The 25,654-nt window shown below is 40.5% G+C and overlaps 1 protein-coding gene across 1 annotated transcript in view; it reads left to right on the top strand.

Annotated features, from left to right (window-relative positions):
• The window catches only part of RGS5 (regulator of G protein signaling 5), a 63,698-nt gene that overhangs the window by 22,673 nt on the left and 15,371 nt on the right, over positions 1–25,654 (top strand). Inside the window, exons 2-3 of the mRNA XM_055402210.2 lie at positions 9,080–9,190; positions 16,611–16,672. Of these exons, the coding sequence (XP_055258185.2) occupies positions 9,080–9,190; positions 16,611–16,672 (173 nt within the window). The remainder of the gene's footprint in view (positions 1–9,079; positions 9,191–16,610; positions 16,673–25,654) is intronic.

The raw sequence follows: 25,654 nt of genomic DNA, 5'->3' as shown, positions 1-25,654 counted from the left end.
TTAGGAATGAATTCACAGGTGCCATCTCTAAGAGTGAAGAGCTACTTGCCTCCTTATAACCTTTCTATGGGGTGGATGTGAGTTTCCACAACAGTATCACCAGTGCAAATGACTTGACCATCATTGTAACTGTAGAAAGCCCATTCTCTAATGAACAAATCTATGAGCAAAAACCTACTTCTAACGTGCTCTGGTAATGGACAAGGCATCTGGTCGGTCCTGCCCTCTGTAAGGACAGCTAAGGCACCTACAGAAGCCACCCCTGGACCATGGTCTTTTTCACAAGCCTGCTGACCTCTGTGATTAGGGCAAATAGTTGAAGCTAATGCTTACACAGTGTCACACTGTAGCAATTACAAGCAGCTGAAAGTTTTCATTTCACTGGAGTCCTGATTTTATGTTTGTCTGGCCCAACTGAAACGTAAACCCCGTGAGAAGATCTTGTCTTTTTGTTTCACATGAATTTCAAAACCTGTAATAGTCTATGGCACATGGTAAGCATTTAATAAACATACTTTTAATTTGTTGAATAAATAAGTGAGCAAAAGGAGAAGATACTAAGGCCAGTCTATTCTATCTCAATGTGAATCTATGAAATAAAGTTAGTCAGCTTGTAGATGAGATCCATAGTCTTTTACTGCAGGTTGCCTGTCTAGGGCCCTGATGCTGAGTGAATCTGGGGCAGTTAAGAACTTGAACATAAGAAGGAAAGTAGCTGTTATTACAAGAACTTACTGAAAGAAGAGGTTGTGTGCGTGTGTGTATATGTGTGTGCTGTCGTGTCCGACTCTTCGTGATCCCATGGACTGTAGCCCGCCAGGCTCCTCTGTCCATGGGATTTTTCAAGGCAAGAATTACTGGAGTGGATTGCTATTTCCTTCTCCAGGGGATCTTCCCCACCCAGGGATCAAACCAATGTCTTTGGTCCCCTGCATTCAGTTCAGTTCAGTTCAGTTCAGTCGCTCAGTCGTGTCCGACTCTCCGCGACCCCATGAATCACAGCACGCCAGGCCTCCCTGTCCATCACCAACTCCCGGAGTACACTCAAACTCATGTCCACAGAGTCGGTGATGCCATCCAGCCATCTCATTCTCCGTCGTCCCCTTCTCCTCCCGCCCCCAACTTTTCCCAGCATCAGAGTCTTTTCCAGTGAGTCAACTCGTCGTATGAGGTGGCCAAAGTATTGCAGTTTCAGCTTTAGCATCAGTCCCTCCAATGAACATCCAGGATTGATCTCCTCCAGAATGGACTGGTTGGATCTCCTTGCAGTATAAGGGACTCTCAAGAGTCTTCTCCAACACCACAGTTCAAAAGCATCGATTCTTCGGCGGTCAGCCTTCTTCACAGTCCAACTCTCACATCCATACATGACCACGGGAAAAACCATTGCCTTGACTAGACGGACCTTGGTTGGGAAAGTAATGTCTCTGCTTTTTAATATACTATTAGCAGGCGGATATTTTACCGCTTGAGCCACTTGGGAGGCCCAAATGAAGAGATCAGAAAATAGTAAATGCTGAGAGGTTACAATAGACAAATGTAATTTCTGTGCATCTATTGGACATAACTGACACTGTCAATTCAATTTTTTTTTAGCCATCTTATAGTGTGACAGTGCTAGATATTTAATTCATTTAATATAAGCAAAAACTTAAAGCACTACCAGGGAATGATTCAACTGTGTCTGGAAACAGCTGTTATTTTGGAGTTATATCCTAATGCATGAGTAATAATAATACTGTGTATGCTTTAGCATTTTCTTCATCATTCTATCATTTGGACCACGAAGGAGTATTTCATATTAAGCAACCTAGAGTCATTTTCCATAATGTGTCATATTAATAATATATGTCACGTAAAAAAAATAAATGCATGCTTTAACATGGTATCTCATTGCATTGGTGAATTACTCTTCCACTTTCTGATAAGCAATGAGTGGATTTTCCTTAATTCAGATAGAAGGCTATTTCAGGAAAATGGTAGATGCCAAAATTATACATTCTCTCTCCACCAAAATGACCCTGGAGGGTCTTCTCCCTGCACGTGAGAATCAATCTTGATTTTAAGGGGGAATCCTGTGGAGTTTGAGAATTGACCTGATTTTTCCAGTGATGTTTCCTTATGTTCTTCTGAGGTTTTTCAAGATCACCCTTGTCTCTCAAGAGAGACAGACTCTACTGATATCAAGTTTTCAATGAACAGCCAACAAGAGGGCTTGTCCAGTCTTGAGCCAAATGAATCTCTCTAGGTGGGTCCAGCACAGTGAACACACACACCTGGGCCCCCTTCTCTCCATCAGCCTCTGCTGGGGTTCTGTCTACATGACTCGGATTTTGGCAGAAAGAACTTGGAGAGTTCCTTTTTTCTGCTTTTCAGATCTGGTTGCCAGTACTCTCCAGCTGTGGTCTTATTGTAAATGAGTGCTTTAGGAACTTTTATTTATCTTTCATGGGTATTTATTGCATTTCTTTTTTGGAGCCAAGAAAGGTCATGTCCTTTTTGCCCCTGTAGAAGCAAGGTTTGTAGTGTTTCTTCAAGAGGCAGCAGCCTGAAACAGCTGTGCTTCACTGATGCGCACACTATCCTGTGTCCAGCAACACAGATCTAAGCCTGCAATACAGATCTAAGTTGGATTGGCTTTAAATTGGACCATCCTTGACAGGGGACAGGTTAGAACACTTCTTTTGGAAATGTGTTGTAAAATCCTGTCCTATACTTCCCGATTTTCTTCCATCCTGTCTTCTTCCCTGGCAGTTCGAAACATACGTCCAACCTCAGAACTAGTCTGTGCCTCAGGGCTACTTCTGTTTAAGTAAAACCTGATAAATGTTGGCCTCATAGTGGATTCTAATCAGGCTGTTAATGACTGTAATTACCCCTCCTGCCCTTTCTCCCTGGTGTGAGGGACTGAAGAGCAGACTCAGTTTGAGGCCTCACTTGTCTATTTCCAACTTCTCAGACAGAAATTGAATTCAGTGAGAGTCCTTTTAGTCATTTAATGACTCTAAGCTCTTCCCAGTTAGCCGAAGCAGAGACAGCCTAGTCCTTGATGACTTATTCTGTGCTTCATCCCTGTATTTCACCCACCCACTCCAAAATGCAGTTTTACTATAACCTAGCAATTCATTCATCCGTTCGCTGATTCATCAGTTTACATAGTAAATCCTTATTACATGCCTGTTAAGTGCCTGGCCCTGGGCTAAGTACTGAACCTGAAGTTGTGAACAAAACAGATATTAACCCTCCTCTTGGGACCTGACATTCTAGTGGGAGAGGGACAGACAGTACTTAAATAAATATGCAGAGATATAATGTAAATTGACAAAGACCACAAATGCACAATACCGAGGGCTCTAGAGAGTACAGCAGGAGCAGCTGTTGGAGCACGTGCCTACCATTATATGGTTTTCACGTTATCACACTGGAGCTCCTTGAGGCTAGGGTCTATTTTTTTTTTTTTTTTAATATATCCCCTCCACTTTTATCCATGGTTAGAAAAGTATCTAGCAAATATGCATGTGTCCTACTCGCCTGTTCCACGTGTCTCTTAGGCAAGGAAAGTCTTTGTAACCCTTGAAACACCCAGCACAGGACTTTATATATAGTTGGTTATTGACAAAGTTTATTTGAACATAGTTGCATTTTTAGACATTCTGCTATACTTTTGTTTTAGCGATTGCTTGTACTCTTTTCCACACTTATTCACCTTAAAAGGTAACAGCTTTCCCTCAATTCACCAATTAGTCGGAAGGACTGAGGTGGCCCAGGGCCTTTTGAAAACATACCCACACAAGGGGCAGATTTAAAATTTCACAACCATACAATTATTCAAACTCTTTTCAGTTTGAAATCATTAATGTGAGTCATCTAGGGAAAAGATTATCTTCCTCTGAACCCTTGATTAAAAATTCCACCCAGGCATTTCCAATGATTTTATTTCAAAACACGTTTTTCTTTGTAAAACCAAAGGATACCAAGGTTAGGAGTGAGACGAGAGGAGATACAAATCAGTTCCTGTTAACAAGCCTTAATGTAATGATGCTGGGAAAACTGCCTGGTGGGCAGTCAAACAGCCAAGGACTGAGCTGAAGTCACGTTAGAAAGTTTCCTTCTCTGGATGGAGTTGTTTTGACATTAAATGACTGTCAGATACATTCAAGCTTGTCTTTAGAGTGAAGTGAAAGTTGCTCAGTCGTGTCTGACTCTTTGCAAACTCATGAAGTATCCAGTCCATGGAATTCTCCAGGCCAGAATACTGGAGCGGATAGCCTTTCCCTTCTCCAGGGGATCTTCCCAACCCAGGGATCCAACCCAGGTCTCCTGCATTGCAGGTGGATTCTTTACCAGCTGAGCCACAGGGAAAGGGAAAATAAATAGAAAGGTCTGAGCTTTTGTTTTGCTTGATTTTCCATTTGTTTCTGTTGTTGTTGTTTTTTCATTCCCATATCTGTGTGCGTCACTGTGGTGGGGAGGGAGGGGTGAAAGTGGAGTGAAGGTAATCCAGGAATCTTAAGGAGAAAGACAAATGTAGCAGCGCTGTTTATTCTTACAAAAAGAGTAAGGTATTTCAAGCGGTTTCTACTTCAGCATCAGTCAAACTATTCAGCTTTTAAACTTTTACTGTTTTATAAGAGAAACAGTAATATTATTCACTCTCTGTATTCTCTCAAAATCCTAGTTCAATCAAATGGACTTCTCAAGTACGCTGGCATTTTAACGTCATACATTTGAACCCACACTAAACCATAGAAAGAAGTATTTTCTGAAGCACTGAATTCCCTTTCTCCTTACATCCCCAGGGCAAGTATGAGGAAAGGAGTAATCTTATGTTCTCATGTGTTTCCCTACTTTGAAGAAGTGAAATGTGATTTTCTATAGGCAATGTTATAAATGACAGTTGATTTCCAGATTATCTTTCAAAAAGACAATATTAAATAATGATGTAGATGAAATTATACAAGGGTTCTGATTCACTCTGGTTTTAAAAGGCTTTTGTAGGATGTCTTGGAGAATTTAACCACCGTTTATAGACAGCATTTTTAAATGAGTAAATGCATCTGAAAGAGTTAGCAAAGAAAAATTTGAAACAGGTTTATAAGATAGGATGCCACCTCTTTGAAGGCAACTTTCAATAATTTTACCTCTTTTTGGTCTTTCATACAGAATTTACTGAAGGCTGCATACTCTTCAGAGGTTCCTCCCTCATCTATCCTTCTATCAGGAAGGGGAGATAGAGTGAAAAGACTTCATCAATATTGCTTTCTGCTCTGTCCAATTACTTTACACTCAGGCAGTGCAGAAGCACTTTTGCATCCCTTCAAATGGACTTCCCTAGTGGCTTGGTAAAGAATCGGTCTGCAACATGGGAGACACAGGCTCAGTCCCTGGGTCAGGAAGATCCCCTGGAGAAGGGAAATGGCTACCCACTCCAGTATTCTTGCCTGGAAAATCCCATAGACAGAGAAGCCTGGAGAGCTACATAGTTCATGGGGTCACAAAGAGTCGAACACGACTGAGCGACTAACGCTTTCAAATGATGTGAACATTCTCTTCCTACCCCGAAACTCCCAGCCTTTTCTTGTCCGCCTTGCTGACTGCTACTCTACCCTTGCCTTTTCCGAGAAGCCCTCCTGGCTCCTCCTTGTGAGCACTGGGCTCCCCCACCAGTGCTCTGCTGCCTTCTTCTTGAACAGCCACTTGGCCACCTGGGCTTGCTCACAAGCTTGAGACGTCAGTAGGATGTTAGCACCTTGCAAGTAAAGGCAGAACTCTCTGTTTGTTTTCTGCATACTGATGACACAGAAAACACGATCAAGGAGCAAAGTAGTAATGAATAAACGCGATTTTAAAATGTTCAACACCTTCATTCCAATAACCTCTTCGTGTCCAACTTACCCTTTCACTAGGCAATCAAACATAAATATCTCTCTGCCTGTTACAAAGGCAAGTGGAGCAAAAGAGAAAAAGAAATAGAAGTTGAGAGGGGGAAAAAGCAAAACACGAGAAACATTCCCTGGTGGTTCAGATAGTAACAAAGCCACCTGCAATGCAGGAGACCTCGGTTCAATTGGGAAGATCCCCTGGAGGAAGGCATGGCAACCTACTCCAGTATTCTTGCCTGGAGAATCCCCATGGACAGAGGAGCCTGGTTGGGCCGTAGTCCATGGGGTCACAGAGAGTTGGACACAAATAAGCACAGCACAGATAATCTTTATTTAAATACTGGTTCATGAATATTAGGTCGAGTGAAACTTCATGCCTTCTCCTACGCTTCATGCCTTCTCCTATGGTCAGGAAGTGAGGGGCATATGGGACCAGGAGGAGAGGTATCCTGGATGGAACTCTTCAAGGTCTAGGTTGGTTATCCTGTCTTAATGGAAAAGGTGAGCCGAAGGAAATGGCAACCCACTCCAGTATTCTTGTCTGGAGAATCTCATGGACGGAAAAGCGTGGTGGGCTACAGTCCGCGGGGTCATAAAGAGTCGGACACTACTGAGTGACTTCACTCCCTCTTCACGCAATGTTTCTGGTTGTAGTTCTACACACTGGCCAGCAGAGGGTAGCCACACACACGGCCTGCATTTTCACAGCCAAATACTGTTTTCTTCCTTCAGATAAATATAAAATTGGCAGTTCTTGTCTCTAGAGGTAGAATATGGGAGGAAGTGGATGTATTAATTCTTAGTAACATGTGGGAAGTTTTTGCATGTTTTACTTTGGTACTCCAAACTAGGCAACATGGCTTGAATTTGGCTGGAAAAGAATGACTGTGTAGTTAGAACTAACTTTGAAGCAGTATTACATGCCAAATGCTGCTCTAAGGGATTCAGATGCATTAATGTATTAAATCATCACAAAATTCTATGAGTATGTACTGTTTCATTAGTCCCAATTTCTAGGCGAAAGCTAAACGTTAGATAATTTAAGCAACTTGTGGTCTGGGATCAAACTGATGCTCATTGCTCTTAGGTTTTATGTCAGCTCGCTTAGCAGAGCATTCTCAGTTCTGCCACAATGCTGTGTGCAGCTGAGCTCCATCTGCTCTAGTGTGGCACCTGAATTGGTTTATGCCAGACAGTGGGTCCCAGGGAAACGAGAAAAGCACGAAGAACTGAAAAGGAAAACACACTGTGGAAGTGACCAATAGTTCCAAACTCACATTTCCTATACTAAAGGAACCTTGATATGACTGAATATCTGTGATTTTATAAAGTTATACAGTATATTTCCTTTTTCTCCCTAGTATCCATAATTGCTAATCTCATGCATTTTATATTTTTTTTAATTGCCTCAGCACAGTCTTCATGTGAATGGATGAAGAAAGTGTGTTTATAGTAACACAATTCTATCAGACCACAACATGACACCACAATCCCATTACAGCTCTCTGAGACTTTGATTATGATCAGCATTGACTGGGAGAAAAATGTTAGCAGATTTGTAAGGAACAAAAATCAAGATATGTTTAGTTCACTTTGGCAAATATTTTTGAAAGTTGACTATGCTGCCAAGCTTCGTGCTATGCACAGGAGTTAAAAGGTATTTCAGACTCAATTCCCTCCTGCAAAGAGGTCTTATATCCAGCTTGGTAAACACATAAGTCAGTAACCATAATGCAATATGATAATTGTTCCGTCGCTAAGCATTTCTGTCTCTTTGCGATCTCATGTACTGTAGCCTGCCGTGCTCCTCTTGTCCATAGGATTTTCCCAGACGAGAATACTGAAGTGGCTGCCATTTCCTCCTCCAGGGGATCTTCCCAGACAGGGATCAAGTCTGCATTTCCTATACTAGCAGGCAGATTCTTAACCATTAAGCTGCCAGGGAAGTCCTGCAATATAATAAACCATACCTTAAAAGCATGAGTGAAGTGCTAAGGTGGCAGCGAAAGGACAGCTTTTTGGGTCTCTCAATATACAGTGGCTCTTCATATGGATTAATGCTTAAGATCTGCTTGGCGCTTCATGAATTCAGACTTGGGGGAAAATAATGAGTAATTTAGGAAGTTAGTTTTGAAACTGGGCATAAAAAGAGTTGTATCCTAGGATGGAGAAGTGCCCAGACTTCTGACCACATATATTCACTAAAATGTAGAAGACAGAAAGGAGTAGTGTAATGCTGTCACAGTCAGTCCATTGATAATTGATACTCACCTACTGAAGGCTTACTGCGTAGAGGATACTACTACAAGAACCATTGTGGAACCAGGGGCAAGGGCTTGCAAAAAGTCAAACGCATATAGAAGAAGAGCATTTTATAGAGAATTAATCATAAAGCAGAATAATTTAACGTTATAGCTGGAAATGGCTAAAGGAAATATCTAGGTTAACTGTCATTTTACAGATGAGGGAACTGAGGTCTGGCAATAAAAAAAAAACAAAAAAACAATGATTACCTTTTTCCAAATGTTACATGTCTAATTAGTGGCAGAGCTAGGACCAGAGCCCTCAGAAGACTCGTAGGCAATACAGTGAGTTGAACTTGTGAATTTAAAATCAGTCAGCTTGGGGTCAAGTCCATTTCCATCACATACTGGCTGGGTTATCTTAAGTTATTTGAATTTTCTGTCATTAGTTTCTTCATCTGTAAAGTGGGAATACTATAGTATCTGCTATATATAATGTGAAAAAATACATATGAAACAATTGAGATTAAAATGAGATAACACGTATTATCCAGGGATATAGTAAGAGCTTGATAAGTGTTATTAGAACTTACGTATCCCAATTTCTATTTTAGTATTCTTTCCACCATCACAGTGAAATGTTTTTTTCTTCATTTTTGTTTCTCTGACATGGAAAGAAATCTCTTTTTTAGATCTCTATGCTGGTGGCTCAGAGGTTAAAGCGTCTGCCTCCAATGCGGGATACCCAGGTTCGATCCCTGGGTCGGGAAGATCCCCTGGAGAAGGAAACGATAACCCACTCCAGTATTCTTGCCTGGAGAATCCCGTGGACGGAGAAGCCTGGTAGGCTACAGTCCACAGGGTCGCATAGAGTCGGACACGACTGAGCGACGGAATGGAATGGAATGGATGCTCATGCAGTGTCCTTTTCCCCTCATGTGTCTCTTTTTTCAGGGCCAAGGAGATTAAGATCAAGTTGGGAATTCTCCTCCAGAAGCCGGAATCTGCCGTTGACCTTGTCATTCCATACAATGAGAAGCCGGAGAAGCCAGCCAAGACCCAGAAGTGAGTCATGATTATGGATTCCACTCTCTACCTCTGGAGGATGGCTATTCTTCAAGTGGAGAGAACCATCCCTCTGTAGAACTGCTCCCTTCAGTGACTCACCAAGAATCACAAAAGTCCTCAGAGAGTTGGTTTGTATTGATAAACAGGATTTTTGTTTTTATACTCTCCTGTATATGGAGCATAATATTGCTTATTGGCAGGATGCTTAAACAAAAAAGATAAGACCCCATCTTGGGACATAGTTGGAGAAATGGGCCGTATCTTATAAAATGGCACCAGCCACCTCACCAGTTATTTCTGACACAAAAGTATGGTTAAAAATACCTGTTCACTCTCTGTCCTTGGGTGAGGTGAGCATTCTTGATCCAATTAATTACGATGACCAGATGCTCACCTGCTCAGGAAATATCCAAGACTCCTTCCTCAGCAGGGAGATATAAGTGGGAACAGTTCCCTCAAGGAGAGGCTGACATCAAGACAGGCAATTAAGGCTAATGGTTTCTTCTCCAACACATTGTGCCTTCAAGGTCCCACAGAGGAAATGAAGACTGTTCCTTGGTGCAGGAAGGGACACTTGACCAGATGCTTCTATTTAAAGCACATCAACAGCTCTTCCCTAGTCCATAAATTAATATTTCTATAGGACTTCCACAGTCCTCCTCCACCGCCCCCACACACATCTATTTATTTAGGCATGGAGGGAAACTATAACTCCAAAGATTCAAGATGCTATGGCAGTGAACCTAATCCACAATTTCATTGACATTACTGTAACTTAATTTCACTACTCACAGCATTCACGATGTTTACTGTTGGTCCACTAACTACACAGCCGATGACTGACTAGACAAATACACTCCATCTTCTCTTCAAAATGACACCCCTGAAATCAAGAAAGGAAAGTGAGAAGAACAGCTAAATGTATTCCAGACCCCACTCGACTACCTGAAAGCTTTGCAGAGAACACAGAAGCGCGGTAAAAATAGAAGAATGCCTTTGAACCTCCATTTCTTTTAAAATTTAGCATTTGTATAAATTGGCCAATCTTTTCTCCAAATGACCTTTACACTAATGTAGCTGGATTGGTTGGGAGCTAGAGAGGTGGGTTATTCCTTTTAAATTTTTTTTCATCAATCTAAGTGGATATTTCCACTCTCCTCCTTTTATTACTTCAAAGTGATCCAAAACCGGAAGTGAGGCATAATTGAGTTTTCTGCATTTAGAAAAAGGGAAGTTAATTTAATATGGAGCAACAGGAACCAGGCACTGGGAGAGAATAAGAACCATATTTCATTACAGCAGAAGATCAAAAAGTCTATTTTGAAATAAACAATGTGGAGGTTATTGATCTGTTGGAATTAACTTTAAAAAAAATAAATATAGTGCTACATTTCCTGCTTTGATTCTCCGCTTTAATATCCCACATAGATACTTGAATTATTTGGCTGAACAAGGATTCAGGGAGAAGCAGTTTTGGAAGAAAACCTGAGGCTGACATTTATTGGATTATTTTCTTCTCTTGTCTTCCAGCCCCCTTTTTCTTCCAGAAGTTTGAATTGTTTTGGAAAAAAAATCCTTCTTATCCCTAGAGAATATTTGTATGTCTCTTACTGCATTTTTACCAGTGAACACTACAAAGCTTTCCCATCTTCTGCCAAACTGCTAACCTCTTTTCACCACCTTATATTTGGCACATTTCCATGCCTTTTAACTAGCGGGAGAAGACTGTGTTCTGCATGAGCTCAATTAATCTCTGTTCTCCTCACTTTCAAGATTCTCTGTACTTTTTTCTTTTTACCCACATTTTTCTCAAGAAGAAGAAAATAAATCTCAGAGGAGAAAATAGACTTTATCCGGATGGAAGGTATTTTTAACTCCTCTCATCTTAAAAAAAAAAAAGCAATCCCTTTAAAAAAAGCATTTTCTCTTTTTTAAATATAATTTCATTACTTTCATTAGGAAAAAAAAATGAACCATTGGAAAAAATAGAAAAAAACTTGCCTATATCCCTCCTGCCCAAGGCCAGCTTCTGTTACCATTTTAGTACTCTTAACTGCTTTTATTCCCCTCTGGACTGTTTTCCACTAGAACAAACAAGTACCATGCTCCACTCTGAAAAACATGCACCCTGCCATCCCCCAGCCCCAAGCACTTCATCTCTTCTATTCCTATCCCTTCCTTTTGCTTTCATTGGATAACTCTAGGGATGGAAAGTCATTGCTTTCCATTTCTTCTTTAAGTCCCTTTATCATGTCTAAACCTTACTACTTCACTGAAACTATTATCATTAAGGGCTAACTCCTGACTTCTGGGCTGAATTTGACTCTGCTAACCAGTTGGCCATCTTAAATATCTCCTCCTTAACTTCTAACTTTCAATTCTCCCCCTGCCCTCTCTCTCTCTAAGGGCTCCCACTTTTGCCCACCCTCTATGTGTGAGCCTTCCCCAAGACTCCACTATCGGTCCACATAATGAACAATATGCATGTTATGAGACCATGAAAATATAGTTTTCAATAACTGTTATCATGGCTCATGAAATAATCAATTGCAAAATGCTCAGGAGATGATGTAGATATTTTTATATTTTATTTTATATTCTAGATGTTCCTTTTCTCTCTGTCAAGGTCACTAATTTTTAACTACATTTTTGGTTTTGTTTTACCGCTTTATAACTCTAGAATGACCTGTACATGTAAAAGTCCCTAGCCTGTGCATAGGGGAGAACAATTACAAAGTGTGGTCCTACACAAACTCCAGCCTGGTAAACTGCAGAGTGAGCTTTATTGTGAGGATTAAAGATGGATGCACAATGTCTGACCCGTGAATAGACATCAAAAAGTGGCAGGTGTATTTATTTGTATCCCTATCCATGGTGCTGAGGTCACTGTTGGTCCTGGGGTGAAACCTCAATAAATGTCCATGAACTTGAGGCTGGTCATGAGCAGACATATTGCAGGAAAGAAGGGAGAGCTGAACAGGCACTTAAATGCCAATAAATAACCTGGATTTCATTTTTCTTGTCAAGAGCAAGAACATTATCAAGCAAGTTTAAATATGTGCCAGGGACTATGTAGATTTTTTTTTTTTTTATGAAGAACATAAAAAAGAAAACCACCAGTGCTTAGAGAGAATAAAATATTCTCCCATGGTTCTAGTTAAAGAAGTGCCAGAGTTGCTTATAGCTATAGTCACGGTTCATGGGGCTAAATATTTGTACTTTGTTTTTGAGTTATTTGTAGCTTTCATCAATTAGACTAAACTTCGGCAAACTGAACCATTATTCAGTTCAGTTCAGTTCAGTTCAGTCGCTCAGTCGTGTCCGACTCTCCGCGACCCCATGAATCACAGCACGCCAGGCCTCCCTGTCCATCACCAACTCCCGGAGTACACTCAAACTCATGTCCACAGAGTCGGTGATGCCATCCAGCCATCTCATTCTCCATCGTCCCCTTCTCCTCCCGCCCCCAACCTTTCCCAGCATCAGAGTCTTTTCCAGTGAGTCAACTCGTCGCATGAGGTGGCCAAAGTATTGCAGTTTCAGCTTTAGCATCAGTCCCTCCAATGAACACCCAGGATTGATCTCCTTTAGAATGGACTGGTTGGATCTCCTTGCAGTATAAGGGACTCTCAAGAGTCTTCTCCAACACCACAGTTCAAAAGCATCGATTCTTCGGCGATCAGCTTTCTTCACAGTCCAACTCTCACATCCATACATGACCACGGGAAAAACCATTGCCTTGACTAGACGGACCTTGATTAATTTCCGTATTAATCTGGCATGCACATTGCAGGGTAGATTAATGTTGCAGGGAATGCACCATTAGACAAGTAGATTGGAAAAATCTCTCTGTGACTGACAAGCTATGGCATCTAGGCGGTGAGCATGCTCATCTAGGCAGTGAGCATCGTTGCCTTTTAGCAGATTCAAAAGGTAAGCGTGATAAGAGTACAGTGGAGGGAGTGAGCGCTTCCAGTTAAGATCATCACTTCCTGGACCAAGTGGCATTTACACTGGCTATTATAAAACAGTTAAGCATCTCTATAAATGTTTATCTTGCCTTTCATTTGAACTGGTTTCCTCCCCTTCTCCACATCCACAGACAGAAACTCCATGCCCACTCTCTGTGGTCAGCAATGACCTTGTAAACCAGGATACTTACTGGTCATTTAGATCTGCACCTATCTTGTTTCCAACAAGGCAGACTTAACGGCAAATTCCGAGAATCAGGACAGGATGAAGCTGTGGAACCTCTTAGGCTGGTAATCAGAGTACTGGGCTTCATGCTGTGGGGATGTGTTCTGCTTGACTGTGTCCTTGAATCAATTTGGACTAATATTACCCCCAAGCAAGTTCTGCACACATCGTTTTCAGGAATTTAATCTTGGCTGTGATGTGCTGCTGACAGCGACCATTAGTCTCATTCTAACAAGACCATTTGAGACAAATTGGATGTGGTAACGTGCTTGAGTTTGGTGTGCCTGCTCTTGCCATTTCTTCTCCCTGTGCCCCTCCACACTAGCCTGAGGAGGTGGAGGACAGGAAGGTGACTTCATTTTACAAAGGTATTTATCAAATCAGAAGGCAATTCAGTCTTCCCTTTGCTCTGTTTCTTTTGTTCAATTATTTAATGTCTTCTTGTTTCTATCAACAATCCATAAAGACTTGGTGGGTGTCATATGCATAACACTAAACCACAGATGAAGGAGCCTGGTAGGCTACAGTCCATGGGGTCGCAAAGAGTCGGACATGACTGAGTGACTTCACTCACTCAAACAGACTATGTTGAAAAAATTAAGATGGATAAGGCCATATGTGAAAAAAATGTAGGTACAAAATAATATATGCAAAGGAAAAATTCTCAGTATGAAGTAATATAGAAGAGCCCAAAGGAGTTATTGACCTGTAGAAAATAGCTCCTTTTCTGGTTAGAAATAAAATGAGGCACAAAAATATAGGGGCATGCTTTTTATTCCTTCCTCATGTCATTTCTCCTCTCTCCTCCCTGTGTTCCTTTATACTAACCAAAAGAAAAAGGGAGGTGAGAAGGTAGTTCCTTGTTAAAAATAAATTTCCAAGGAATTCTTGCTGAGTTTTTGATTCATTATATCTGTATTTCTAGTCAGGAAAATAAAACCACTAAAGATTATTTAATCAGGTTTGTTACTCCCATTTTTGGCTTATTTTAGCCTTCAAAAAGTAAAAACATAAAAACAAAAAAATTATGAAAAATCATATAATTAAGACAAAATCTGCGTATGTTCTGCAATGAGGAATAGAGAATGAAGGAATTTCCCAGTATCTTAGTCAAAATATCTACTGCCATCTTGCACTCTTAGATATATCAAGGCTAACTCTGAGCCTGGAGAGGCTCAAACAAAAAGTAGAATCAGCAATTGTCGTATCAATGTCGCTTCTATTCTAAGTAATTAAACCCTAAGATATTATTTTCATGATGCAGGAATCTTCCTAGGTTATTTGAACGATTGCTAAACAATTAAGAGTTAAAGGAATTTCAACTTCATTGGCCTTAATGTTTTAATAAATACCTTGTCTGTTTTGATCTAACAGTGAAAAGCTCACATCATAACACAAGAATTAGAGCGGATGCGCCCCAGGAGAGCACAGTCAGCCATTTTCCCCAGACGACACCTGCCCAACTTGACACAATCCTGCTGTGAGAGAAAAATTGGTAGTTAAAACAAAGTAGCTGCAGAATTTCTGCAAATATAAATGCTAACATAAAAACAGCCTAAGGGAAAATTGTATTTTGACTATTACTTCTTTGAATCAGCACCCAGAATGTTTGTAGACAACGTTCCTATTCACAGTCTCACCACTTTTCTTCTCAGAAAGAGTAAATCTTAAAAACAAAAAACAAAACATTATCTTGTTCTCTTTGGGCAGGAAAATGCCCCTGGGTTTTTAAAAGTATCTGGTCATGATATGCTGCATATGGGACCTTAGTAGGGATTGAACCACATCCCCTGGCTAGGGATCGAATGGCATTCCCTGCACTGGAAGCAGGGAGTCTTAACCACTGGACCACCAGAGAAGTACCCCCCACGTTTTTTTTTTTTTAAATTCCAGATTTTTTTCAATGTAGACCTGCTATGGTAATATTCCCACCAGGAGGCAACTTCACACCTTGCATCTTCCATCAGCCCCGATGAGACAGCAATTGGCTGTCAATGCGAAAGAAATGCTCTTTGAGTGACCTCAGGCTAGGGCTGAGCCTCATGGGCCCCTGGTTATAAATGTGCAGTACAAACTACTTCCTAAATGTATGCTCTAGTTTGCACAGATGATTTGTTTGTATTATTTGAAATTCAGTTTTATCTATTTTTTATTGGATTCTAAAATCTTGGTTGTCAGCATATAATCTCCCGCTGGGAGTTCTATAGTTTTAATAAGCATATTTCCTTGTAAGCCAGGGAGAAAAGGCATGTGTGAAATGAATAAATCCTGCAATGATCAGAAAAAAAAATGCTCTCTGTGGATTCAACTGGTGTTTAAAGTGTAGCCCTGATGAAGCAGGGAACGTGAATTCAAGACCCATAGTAGGAAAACTAGATTTTATTCAGTTACATTTGGAAAGAAAAGACCACAATTGGAGACACTGTAATGGGATACCCAAGAATATCAAGACACAGCTTCATGACAAATACACTCTGATTCTGAAAAGCAACCAAATTGTTCAACAAAGATGAAAATATGCAAGATAGATGTAGGAAATCAAACCTAGCTCATCAAACTCACTTGATCATGTTATGCCCTGAGTCCGGTCCCTCCATACTGGTAGAATAAGACACTCGCAGCAATGCAAAAGCAAGAATGGGGTTTATTTCTAGCTCGAGCTAGGGCTCATGCCTCCTCCAGCGCAGTGGAGTGGGACAAGAGCCCCGAGCCAAGGTCACAGCGGTTTTTATAGTCTTAGATTACATAAGCACCTATTTTTGTTCAAAAGATCAAGCTGGCAGAAGAAGCTCATTGGCCAGTTCATGCGCGCACAGAAGCTCATTGGCCAGTTTATGCGCGCGGGGGTTTTTCTGGGGGATTTCCCTTTTTCCTCTGATTGGCCTGATTTTTGGCGCTAGCGGGACTTTTCTAGGGAGGAGTTTCTTAATTTTGGCACTGCTGGGATCTTCTTAGGGAGGAGTTTCTGTGAACTTAGCCTCCACCCTGTCTCCAGGAAATCGAAACTTAGGCCTAAGCAAGGTCTCAGGCCTATCCCGGCTACTCAGATGTTAGGGCTCCTAACAATCAGAATGAAACAACTGTAACTTTTTTTCTGAGAATGTCATCAACTATAACATTTCAAAGAAAAGCAGGTCCAAGTCATTGTTGGTGTATGTGGTTAGCTTCCTTCTAAAGCAACTTTTTCTGTCTCCTTTTTCTTTCTTAATGCTTAATTTAGACCCTCGCTGGACGAGGCCCTGCAGTGGCGTGATTCCCTGGACAAGCTCCTGCAGAACAATTGTAAGTTTGGGGAAAAAAGAACAATCGTAAATTTGAATTATTTTTATAAAGGTCAGGGGAAAGAGATCAAAAAAAGGGCAGCTTTAGGTTGCCAGTAACTTCTCAAATTTTGACATTTCTTCAACTTTGGAAGGATGCCAAGGGAGTATGATTATCTAGCTCACTTTGGGAGAATGTGAAAATGAGTTGTCTGGAGGGCTCCTGAGTACAGGCTGTATTCCCATCTATCCTGCTTACTTGAATGAACAGAGCTAGTAGTTTGACCTTTGTTCTTAAAATTTTCATCAATAAGATAGAGACACTGCATCTTCCAGGTTGGCCTCATAATGGCTTGATATGGATTGGGTATATTAGTGTACACATCACTAAACTCTGAGGCGTGGGTTGGGTGGTGTTTCAAATTGCTATTCATTGCATTTGTAACCAGCCACAGGTTATTAACCTCTCCGAACCTTATTTTCCTCTTCTGGAAGCATGCCTTTTATATCTTCATTCAAGACATGACAAAAGTGAAAGCAAGAACTCCTCTCCAAGCTAATACCAATACACCTGAGCACTAGTTGCCTTTTCACAATCCAAAATCCTTACTGATTCCCAAGGTCTGAAGTATCAAGTTTAAATTTCTAGTTCTTAGAATTCTCCATAGTAACTATATTGGTGGTCTGCAGTCAAACTGAACTGTTCTCCCCTCCATTTCTATGTGTCATCCCTTTGACTAGAATATTTTGTATTCATATCTCTATCAGTTGAAATTCTCCTCTCCCACTGGAGCGAATCTAAATACTAAATGCCTAGATTTCCTTGACCATTCAGAATGTTTATGTTCCCTCTGAGTTTCCAGTGCAGTTCGTTTGCACATTTTTACACCGTCTATGGGGTCACACAGAGTCGGACAAGACTGAAGTGCCTTAGCAGCAGCAGCAGCAGCAGCTCTGATCACAGCATCTTCCTCCTATAACAGATTATAAACTCATTGACAACCAGGACTTAGTCTTTTTCATCTGGATAATTTCACAACAGGAAGTGCACAGTAATACAAAAATGTTGAATCGTTCTCCCTAAAAATAGTGTTTATGTAAATTATCTAACTCTAACTCACATTTTTCTATTTTCACTATAAAAATTGAATATGAAACTTTGTTCAAAGCTTTGCGAAAATAAGGATTTAAAAAATATTTCCCAGAGGACCATCAAGATTCATAGACATAGAATAGGTGGCAAAGAATGTATGTTGAAATGTATACAGACAACAGTTTTTGTCTTGTTTTTGGTGAGGTCATCTTCTGTTTACCTGTGATAGAATCAGTATCTAATATCTGGAGGCAGAATACCAAAGTCACTAATTTGAAACTTCCTCAATATTATCAACTTTCGATTTTCTTTTTAAAAAAATTTACTTTATTGAAGTATAGTTGATTTATAATGTTGTGTTTCTTTTATACTACAAAGTGATTCAGTTATCTGATTTTCTTTTTATTTCTTATGTTAAACAGAATACTCAACCCTGATGCATATAAAGTGTTCAACAAACATTTATTGAATAACTGGGTTTATGAATGACTTCATTATCCTTCTTGGACACAGAAATTTCATGAAGTCAAATAGGAGAATAATATTTATGCAGCTGACTTATTTACTGTGTTACCTGTGGTTTTAGGGCCAATACCTGACAAATGAATTATGCATACCCTGGGTACAGGTACTTAGTGGTACCATCAATAAACAAAATTAGAAGAACTGTTGTCATGTTTTTAAAGCTATTAAGGAGAAAGATATAAATTTATATGCCCATTCACAATCCTTTTCAGTCACACTAATCCTTAGGGCCACATGTTTATACGTTTCAGGCTTTTAGGAGATAGAGAGCTATTAGAATAAGTTAAGCCAGAGGCACTTAGTGTTAACACCTAGCATTTTGGGACTGCGTTTTTCAGCTTGCAAATAGTTGATTTCCATGGTGTAAGCCTGAGATCTGATATTCTTGCAGTAATGTTTTCTGCTTCTTAAAAGGGGAAATATGTATATGCATATATATGTGTGTGCAAATATATATGTAATATTCACATTTTATTTGATTAAATATATTATTTTAAAATTATATATACTATGTATGTGTCTTGAGTATATATGTGTGTGTGTATAATCTTAAGTTCCACATCATTATCTTCTTACGTAATTAATACCTTTAAGATTTGGACAATTTCCCCAAGTAATAATTGGGAAAACATTTGATAACTCTGCCAGTCAAAAGTCTTTCCTTGAAAGGGTATTTTTCCGTTCAAACCAGCACAAATAGTAAAAAGGTTTCTGGCATGGATGCAGAGATCTCACAGAAGTGAGACCCTACAGGAGGCGGTGCCGGCACCCGGGACGGCCTCTCGCTCCCCAGCCCGGTCTCTCTGCTCCATGTTTGTGCCTCTCCATCCTTTCTGTCTCTGCTTCTATGACACTGTCTCTCTTGCCACTTTGTCTCTGCTTCTCTCTATTTCTAAAGAAGGCGTGAAATGATAGGCGTGCCCAAGTAATTCTACCCCAACACCATCTACCTAAATGAAAGCTTTTGACGTATTTCCCCAAACACTAACTTTCATGTATTTTGAATAACTAAGCCAAACTTTGGCAACTCAGTTCTTATGAGATATTCTTTGAATCTGCAAAAACTAATGGTCTATAACCAGAACTATTATGGTTCTGGCATTAGCTATGATTGATTCAGAATAGGTAATAAAGAAAGATACATTTCAAAATCATACACTAGAAACATCATGATTCCTTCTTGCATGCTTGTTTGATAAATTAAATCATTTAACTTCAGAGAGTGTCATGTTTGTTGACTTATGAGGAACATGTGACATTCTCTTGTGCTAATGTAGGATATTGATTTTCATCATTGATATTCCCCCAAGCCTTCCTAAAATCCATGTTTTACCTAAATTTTTTTGAGTGAAAATGAAATTCAGTTCAGTTCAGTCGCTTAGTCATGTCTGACTCTTTGCGACCCCATGAACCACAGCACGCCAAGTCTCACTGTCCATCACCAACTCCCGGAGTTCACTCAAACTCATGTCCATCGAGTTGGTGATGCCATCCAACCATCTCATTCTCTGCCGTCCCCGTCTCCTCCTACCCACAATCCCTCCTAGCATCAGATTCTTTTCCAATGAGTCAACTCGTCGCATGAGGTGGCCAAAGTATTGGAGTTTCAGCTTTAGCATCAGTCCTTCCAATGAACACTCAGGATTGATCTCTTTTAGAATGGACTGGTTGGATCTCCTTGCAGTCCAAGGGACTCTCAAAAGTCTTCACCAGTACCACAGTTCAAAAGCATCAATTCTTCGACGCTCAGCTTTTTTCACAGTCCAACTCTCATATCCATACATGACCACTGGAAAAACCATAGCCTTGACTAGACGGACCTTTGTTGGCAAAGTAATGTCTCTGCTTTTCAATATGCTATCTAGGCTGGTCATAACTTTCCTTCCAAGGAGCAAGCGTCTTTTAATTTCATGGCTGCAATCAGCATCCGAAGTGATCTTGGAGCCCCAAAAAATAAAGTCTGACACTGTTTCCACTGTTTCCCCATCTATTTCCCATGAAGTGATGGGACCAGATGCCATGATCTTCGTTTTCTGAGTGTTGAGCTTCAAGCCAACTTATTCACTCTCCTCTTTCACTTTCATCAAAAGGCCTTTGAGTTCCTCTTCACTTCCTGCCATAAGGGTGGTGTCATCTACATATCTGAGGTTGTTGATATTTCTCCTGGCAATCTTGATTCCAGCTTGTGCTTCTTCCAGCCCAGCGTTCCTCATGATGTACTCTGCATAGAAGTTAAATAAGCAGGGTGACAATATACAACCTTGACGTACTCCTTTTCCTATTTGGAACCAGTCTGTTGTTCCATGTCCAGTTCTAACTGTTGCTTCCTGAACTGCATACAGGTTTCTCAAGAGGCAGGTCAGGTGGTCTGGGATTCCCATCTCTTTCAGAATGTTCCACAGTGTGTGATCCACACAGTCAAAGGCTTTGGCATAGTCAATGAAGCAGAAATAGATGTTTTTCTGGAACTCTCTTGTTTTCTCCATGATCCAGCGGATGTTGGCAATTTGATCTCTGGTGCCTCTGCCTTTTCTAAAACCTGCTTGAACATCTGGAAGTTCACGATTCACATATTGCTGAAGCCTAGGTTGGAGAATTTTGAGCATGACTTTACTAGCGTGTGAGATGAGTGCAATTGTGCAGTAGTTTGAGCATTCTTTGGCATTGCCTTTCTGTGGGATTGGAATGAAGACTGACCTTTTCCAGTCCTGTGGCCACTGCTCAGTTTTCCAAATCTGCTGGCATATTGAGTGCAGCACTTTCACAGCATCATCTTTCAGGATTTCAAATTGCTCAACTGGGATTCCATCACCTCCACTAGCTTTGTTCGTAGTGATGCTCTTTAAGGCCCACTTGACTTCACATTCTAAGATGTCTGGTTCCAGGTTAGTGATCACGCCATCATGATTATCTTTGTCGTGAAGATCTTGTTTGTACAGTTCTTCTGTGTATTCTTGCCACCTCTTCTTAATATCTTCTGCTTCTGTTAGGTCCATACCATTTCTGTCCTTTATTGAGCCCATCTTTGCATGAAATGTTCCCTTGATATCTTTAATTTTCTTGAAAAGATCTCTTGTTTTTCCTATTCTGTTGTTTTCCTCTATTTCTTTGCATTGATCACTGAGGAAGGCTTTCTTAGCTCTCCTTGCTATTCTTTGGAACTCTGCATTCAGATGCTTATATCTTTCCTTTTCTCCTTTGCTTTTCGCTTCTCTTCTTTTCACAGCTATTTGTAAGGCCTCCTCAGACAGCCATTTTGCTTTTTTGCATTTCTTTTCCATGGGGATGGTCTTGGTCCCTGTCTCCTGTACAATGTCACGAACCTCCGTCCAGAGTTCATCAGGCACTTTATCTATCAGATCTAGTCCCTTAAATCTATTTCTTACTTCCACTGTATAATCATAAGGGATTTGATTTAGGTCATATTTGAATGGTCTAGTGGTTTTCCCTACTTTCTTCAATTTAAGTCTGAATTTGGCAATAAGGAGTTCATGATCTGAGCCACAGTCAGCTCCTGGTCTTGTTTTTGCTAACTGTATAGAGCTTCTCCATCTTTGGCTGCAAAGAATATAATCAACCTGATTTCGATGTTGAATTATTTGGTACCAAACCTTTAAAAAAATAAGACCATTAAGCTACTACTCAATCTTTTCTCTTCCACAGGATTATTTCTTTTTTATTTTAAGAAAATATTCTTTATTGATATATAATTGATTTACAACATTATGTTGTTTACAGAATATTTATTTTTTACTGATTATATTAAGCCTATTAAAAACTAATAGGCCTTACCTAATAACCTATTAAAAGTCTTTTTTAATTGCCCAGTATATCTGACTCTGCTCTGAAAAAACACCAATTTCTTATGCTTTCGTCTTCAGTTTTATATACAGAACCATCTGTTTTCTTTTTGAAAGTCCATGGGGCACATAACTGATGCATTGCTTTTTAAACACAAAAACAGATTGCATGTGGGAGTTTAAATGAGACCGTGACATTAAACTCTTCCATGTGACTATTTGTGTGTGTGTGTGTGTGACTATTTTTAAGAGCAGAGGAAGAATGGAACATAACCCAGTAGCCACAAAGTTTTTATGTGAATCTCTTTGCCCCAGGAATTCCAAAAGGCCAGAACATTTTCTTGAAACATTTTTGAGATTTGGACTCTTGCATGGGGAATGGAATAGCCTGGATCTGGGCTTCTGTTTTTGCATTCTCCACTACTTCTCTTCTTTGATTTCCAATTTTCTCCCTTATTTTGTCTGTCTGTTCTTTATCATCATCTTCCTCACTAGTAGTCGCAACTTTCTTTAAAGCAATAATTATAAAAAAGCAATAACTTAACATTTATTATTCATCATATGCCAGTCACTGTTCTATACATTTTGCATGTTTTAGGTTGTCTAATGATTTCAATGTCACGAACCTCCGTCCAGAGTTCATCAGGCACTCTATCTATCAGATCTAGTCACTTAAATCTATTTCTCACTTCCACTGTATAATCATAAGGGATTTGATTGATGTCATATCTGAATGGTCTAGTGGTTTTCCCTACTTTCTTCGATTTAAGTCTGAATTTGGCAATAAGGAGTTCATGATCTGAGCCACAGTCAGCTCCTGGTCTTGTTTTTGCTAACTGTATAGAGCTTCTCCAGCTTTGGCTGCAAAGAATATAATCAATCTGATTTCGGTGTTGAACATCTGGTGATGTCCATGTGTAGAGTCTTCTCTTGGGTTGTTGGAATAGGGTATTTGCTATGACCAGTGCATTCTCTTGGCCAAACTCTATTAGCCTTTGCCCTGCTTCATTCTGTGCTCCAAGGCCAATTTGCCTGTTACTCCAGGTGTTTCTTGAGTTCCTACTTTTGCATTCCAGTTCCCTATAATAAAAAGGACATCTCTTTTGGGTATTAGTTCTAAAAGGTCTCATAGATCTTCATAGAACCATTCAACTTTGGCTTCTTTAGCGTTATTGGTTGGGGCATAGGCTTGGATTACTGTAAAATTGAATGGTTTGCCTTGGAAATGAACAGAAATAATTCTGTCATTTTTGAGATTGCATCCAAGTACTTCATTTTGGACTCTTTTGTTGACCATGATGGCTACTCCATTTCTTCTAAGGGATTCCTGCACACAGTAGTACATATAATGGTCAACAGAGTTAAATTCACCCATTCCAGTCCATTTTAGTTCACTGATTCCTAGAATGTCTATGTTCACTCTTGCCATCTACTGTTTGTCCACTTCCAATTTTCCTTGATTAATGGACCTAACATTCCAGGTTCCCATGCAATATTTCTCTTTATAGCATCGGACCTTGCTTCTATCACCAGTCACATCCACAACTGGGTATTGGTTTTGCTTTGGCTCCATCCCTTTATTCCTTCTAGAGTTATTTCTCCACTGATCTCCAGTAGCATACTGGGCACCTACCGACCTGGGGAATTCCTCATTCAGTATCCTATCATTTTGCCTTTTGATACTGTTCATGGGGTTCTCAAGGTAAGTAACTCAAGTGGTTTGCCATTCCCTTCTCCAGTGGACCACATTCGGCTGTGGTCCATGTGATCAGATCGACTAGATTTCTGTGATTATGATTTCTGTGTGTCTGCCCTCTGATGCCCCCTCGCAATACCTATCATCTTATTTGGGTTTCTCTTACCTTGGTCGTGGGATATCTCTTCACAGCTGCTCCAGCAAAGTGCAGCCGCTGCACCTTACCTTGGACAAGGGGTATCTCCTCAAGGCCACCCCTCCTGACCTTGAACGTGGAGTAGCTCCTCTCGGCCCTCCTGAGCCCACGCAGCCACCGCCTATTGGACGTGTGGTAGCTCCTCTCGGCCGCCGGCCCTGGCCTCAGGCGTGGGGTAGCTCCTTTGGCCGCACTTCTTTGCCTGGTCGGTTGTGCCGAAGCTGGCGTCTCCCCATGGAAAAAAATGCAAAAAAACAAAATGGGTGTCTGAGGAGGCCTTAAAAATAGCGGTGAAAAGAAGAAAAGTGAAAAGCAAAGGAGAAAAGGAAAGATATAAGCATCTGAATGCAGAGTTCCAAAGAATAGCAAGGAGAGATAAGAAAGCCTTCCTCAGCGATCAGTGCAAAGAAATAGAGGAAAACAACAGAATAGGCAAAACAAGAGATCTCTTCAAGAAAATTAGAGATTCCAAGGGAACATTTCATGCAAAGATGGGCTCGATAAAGGACAGAAATGGTATGGACCTAACAGAAGCAGAAGACATTAAGAAGAGGCAGCAAGAATACACAGAAGAACTGTACAAACAAGATCTTCACTACCAAGATAATCACGATGGTGTGATCACTCACCTAGAGCCAGACATCTTGGAATGTGAAGTCAAGTGGGCCTTAGAAAGCATCACTACGAACAAAGCTAGTGGAGGTGATGGAATTCCAGTTGAGCTACTTCAAATCTTGAAAGATGATGCTGTGAAAGTGCTGCCCTCAATATGCTAGCAAATTTGGAAAACTGAGCAGTGGCCACAGGACTGGAAAAGGTCAGTCTTCATCCCAATCCCACAGAAAGGCAATGCCAAAGAATGCTCAAACTACCGCACAATTGCACTCATCGCACACGCTAGTAAAGTCATGCTCAAAATTCTCCAAGCCAGACTTCAGCAATATGTGAACCATGAACTCCCAGATGTTCAAGCAGGTTTTAGAAAAGGCAGAGGCACCAGAGATCAAATTGCCAACATCCGCTGGATCATGGAGAAAGCAAGAGAGTTCCAGAAAAACATCTATTTCTGCTTCATTGACTATGCCAAAGCCTTTGACTGTGTGGATCACAATAAACTGTGAAACATTCTGAAAGAGATGGGAATCCCAGACCACCTGACCTGCCTCTTGAGAAACCTGTATGCAGGTCAGGAAGCAACAGTCAGAACTGGCCATGGAACAACAGACTGGTTCCAAATAGGAAAAGGAGTATGTCAAGGTTGTATATTGTCACCTGCTTATTTAACTTATATGCAGAGTACATCATGAGGAACACTGGGCTGGAAGAAGCACAAGCTGGAATCAAGATTGCTGGGAGAAATATCAATAACCTCAGATATGCAGATGACACTACCCTTATGGCAGAAAGTGAAGAGGAACTCAAAAGCCTCTTGATGAAAGTGAAAGAGGAGAGTGAAAAGGTTGGCTTGAAGCTCAGCATTCAGAAAACAAAGATCATGGCATCTGGTCCCATCACTTCATGGGAAATAGATGGAAAAACAGTGGAAACAGTGTCAGACTTTATTTTTTGGGGCTCCAAAATCACTGCAGATGCTGATTGCAGGCATGAAATTAAAAGATGCTTACTCCTTGGAAGGAAAATAATGACCAACCTAGATAGTATATTAAAAAGCAGAGACATTACTTTGCCAACCA

Source organism: Moschus berezovskii, chromosome 4, assembly GCF_049115385.1.
Source record: "Moschus berezovskii isolate FMDL1 chromosome 4, NW_MosBer_1.0, whole genome shotgun sequence".
Classification (NCBI taxonomy): domain Eukaryota; kingdom Metazoa; phylum Chordata; class Mammalia; order Artiodactyla; family Moschidae; genus Moschus; species Moschus berezovskii.
This window is presented reverse-complemented; position numbering and strand designations above follow the sequence as displayed.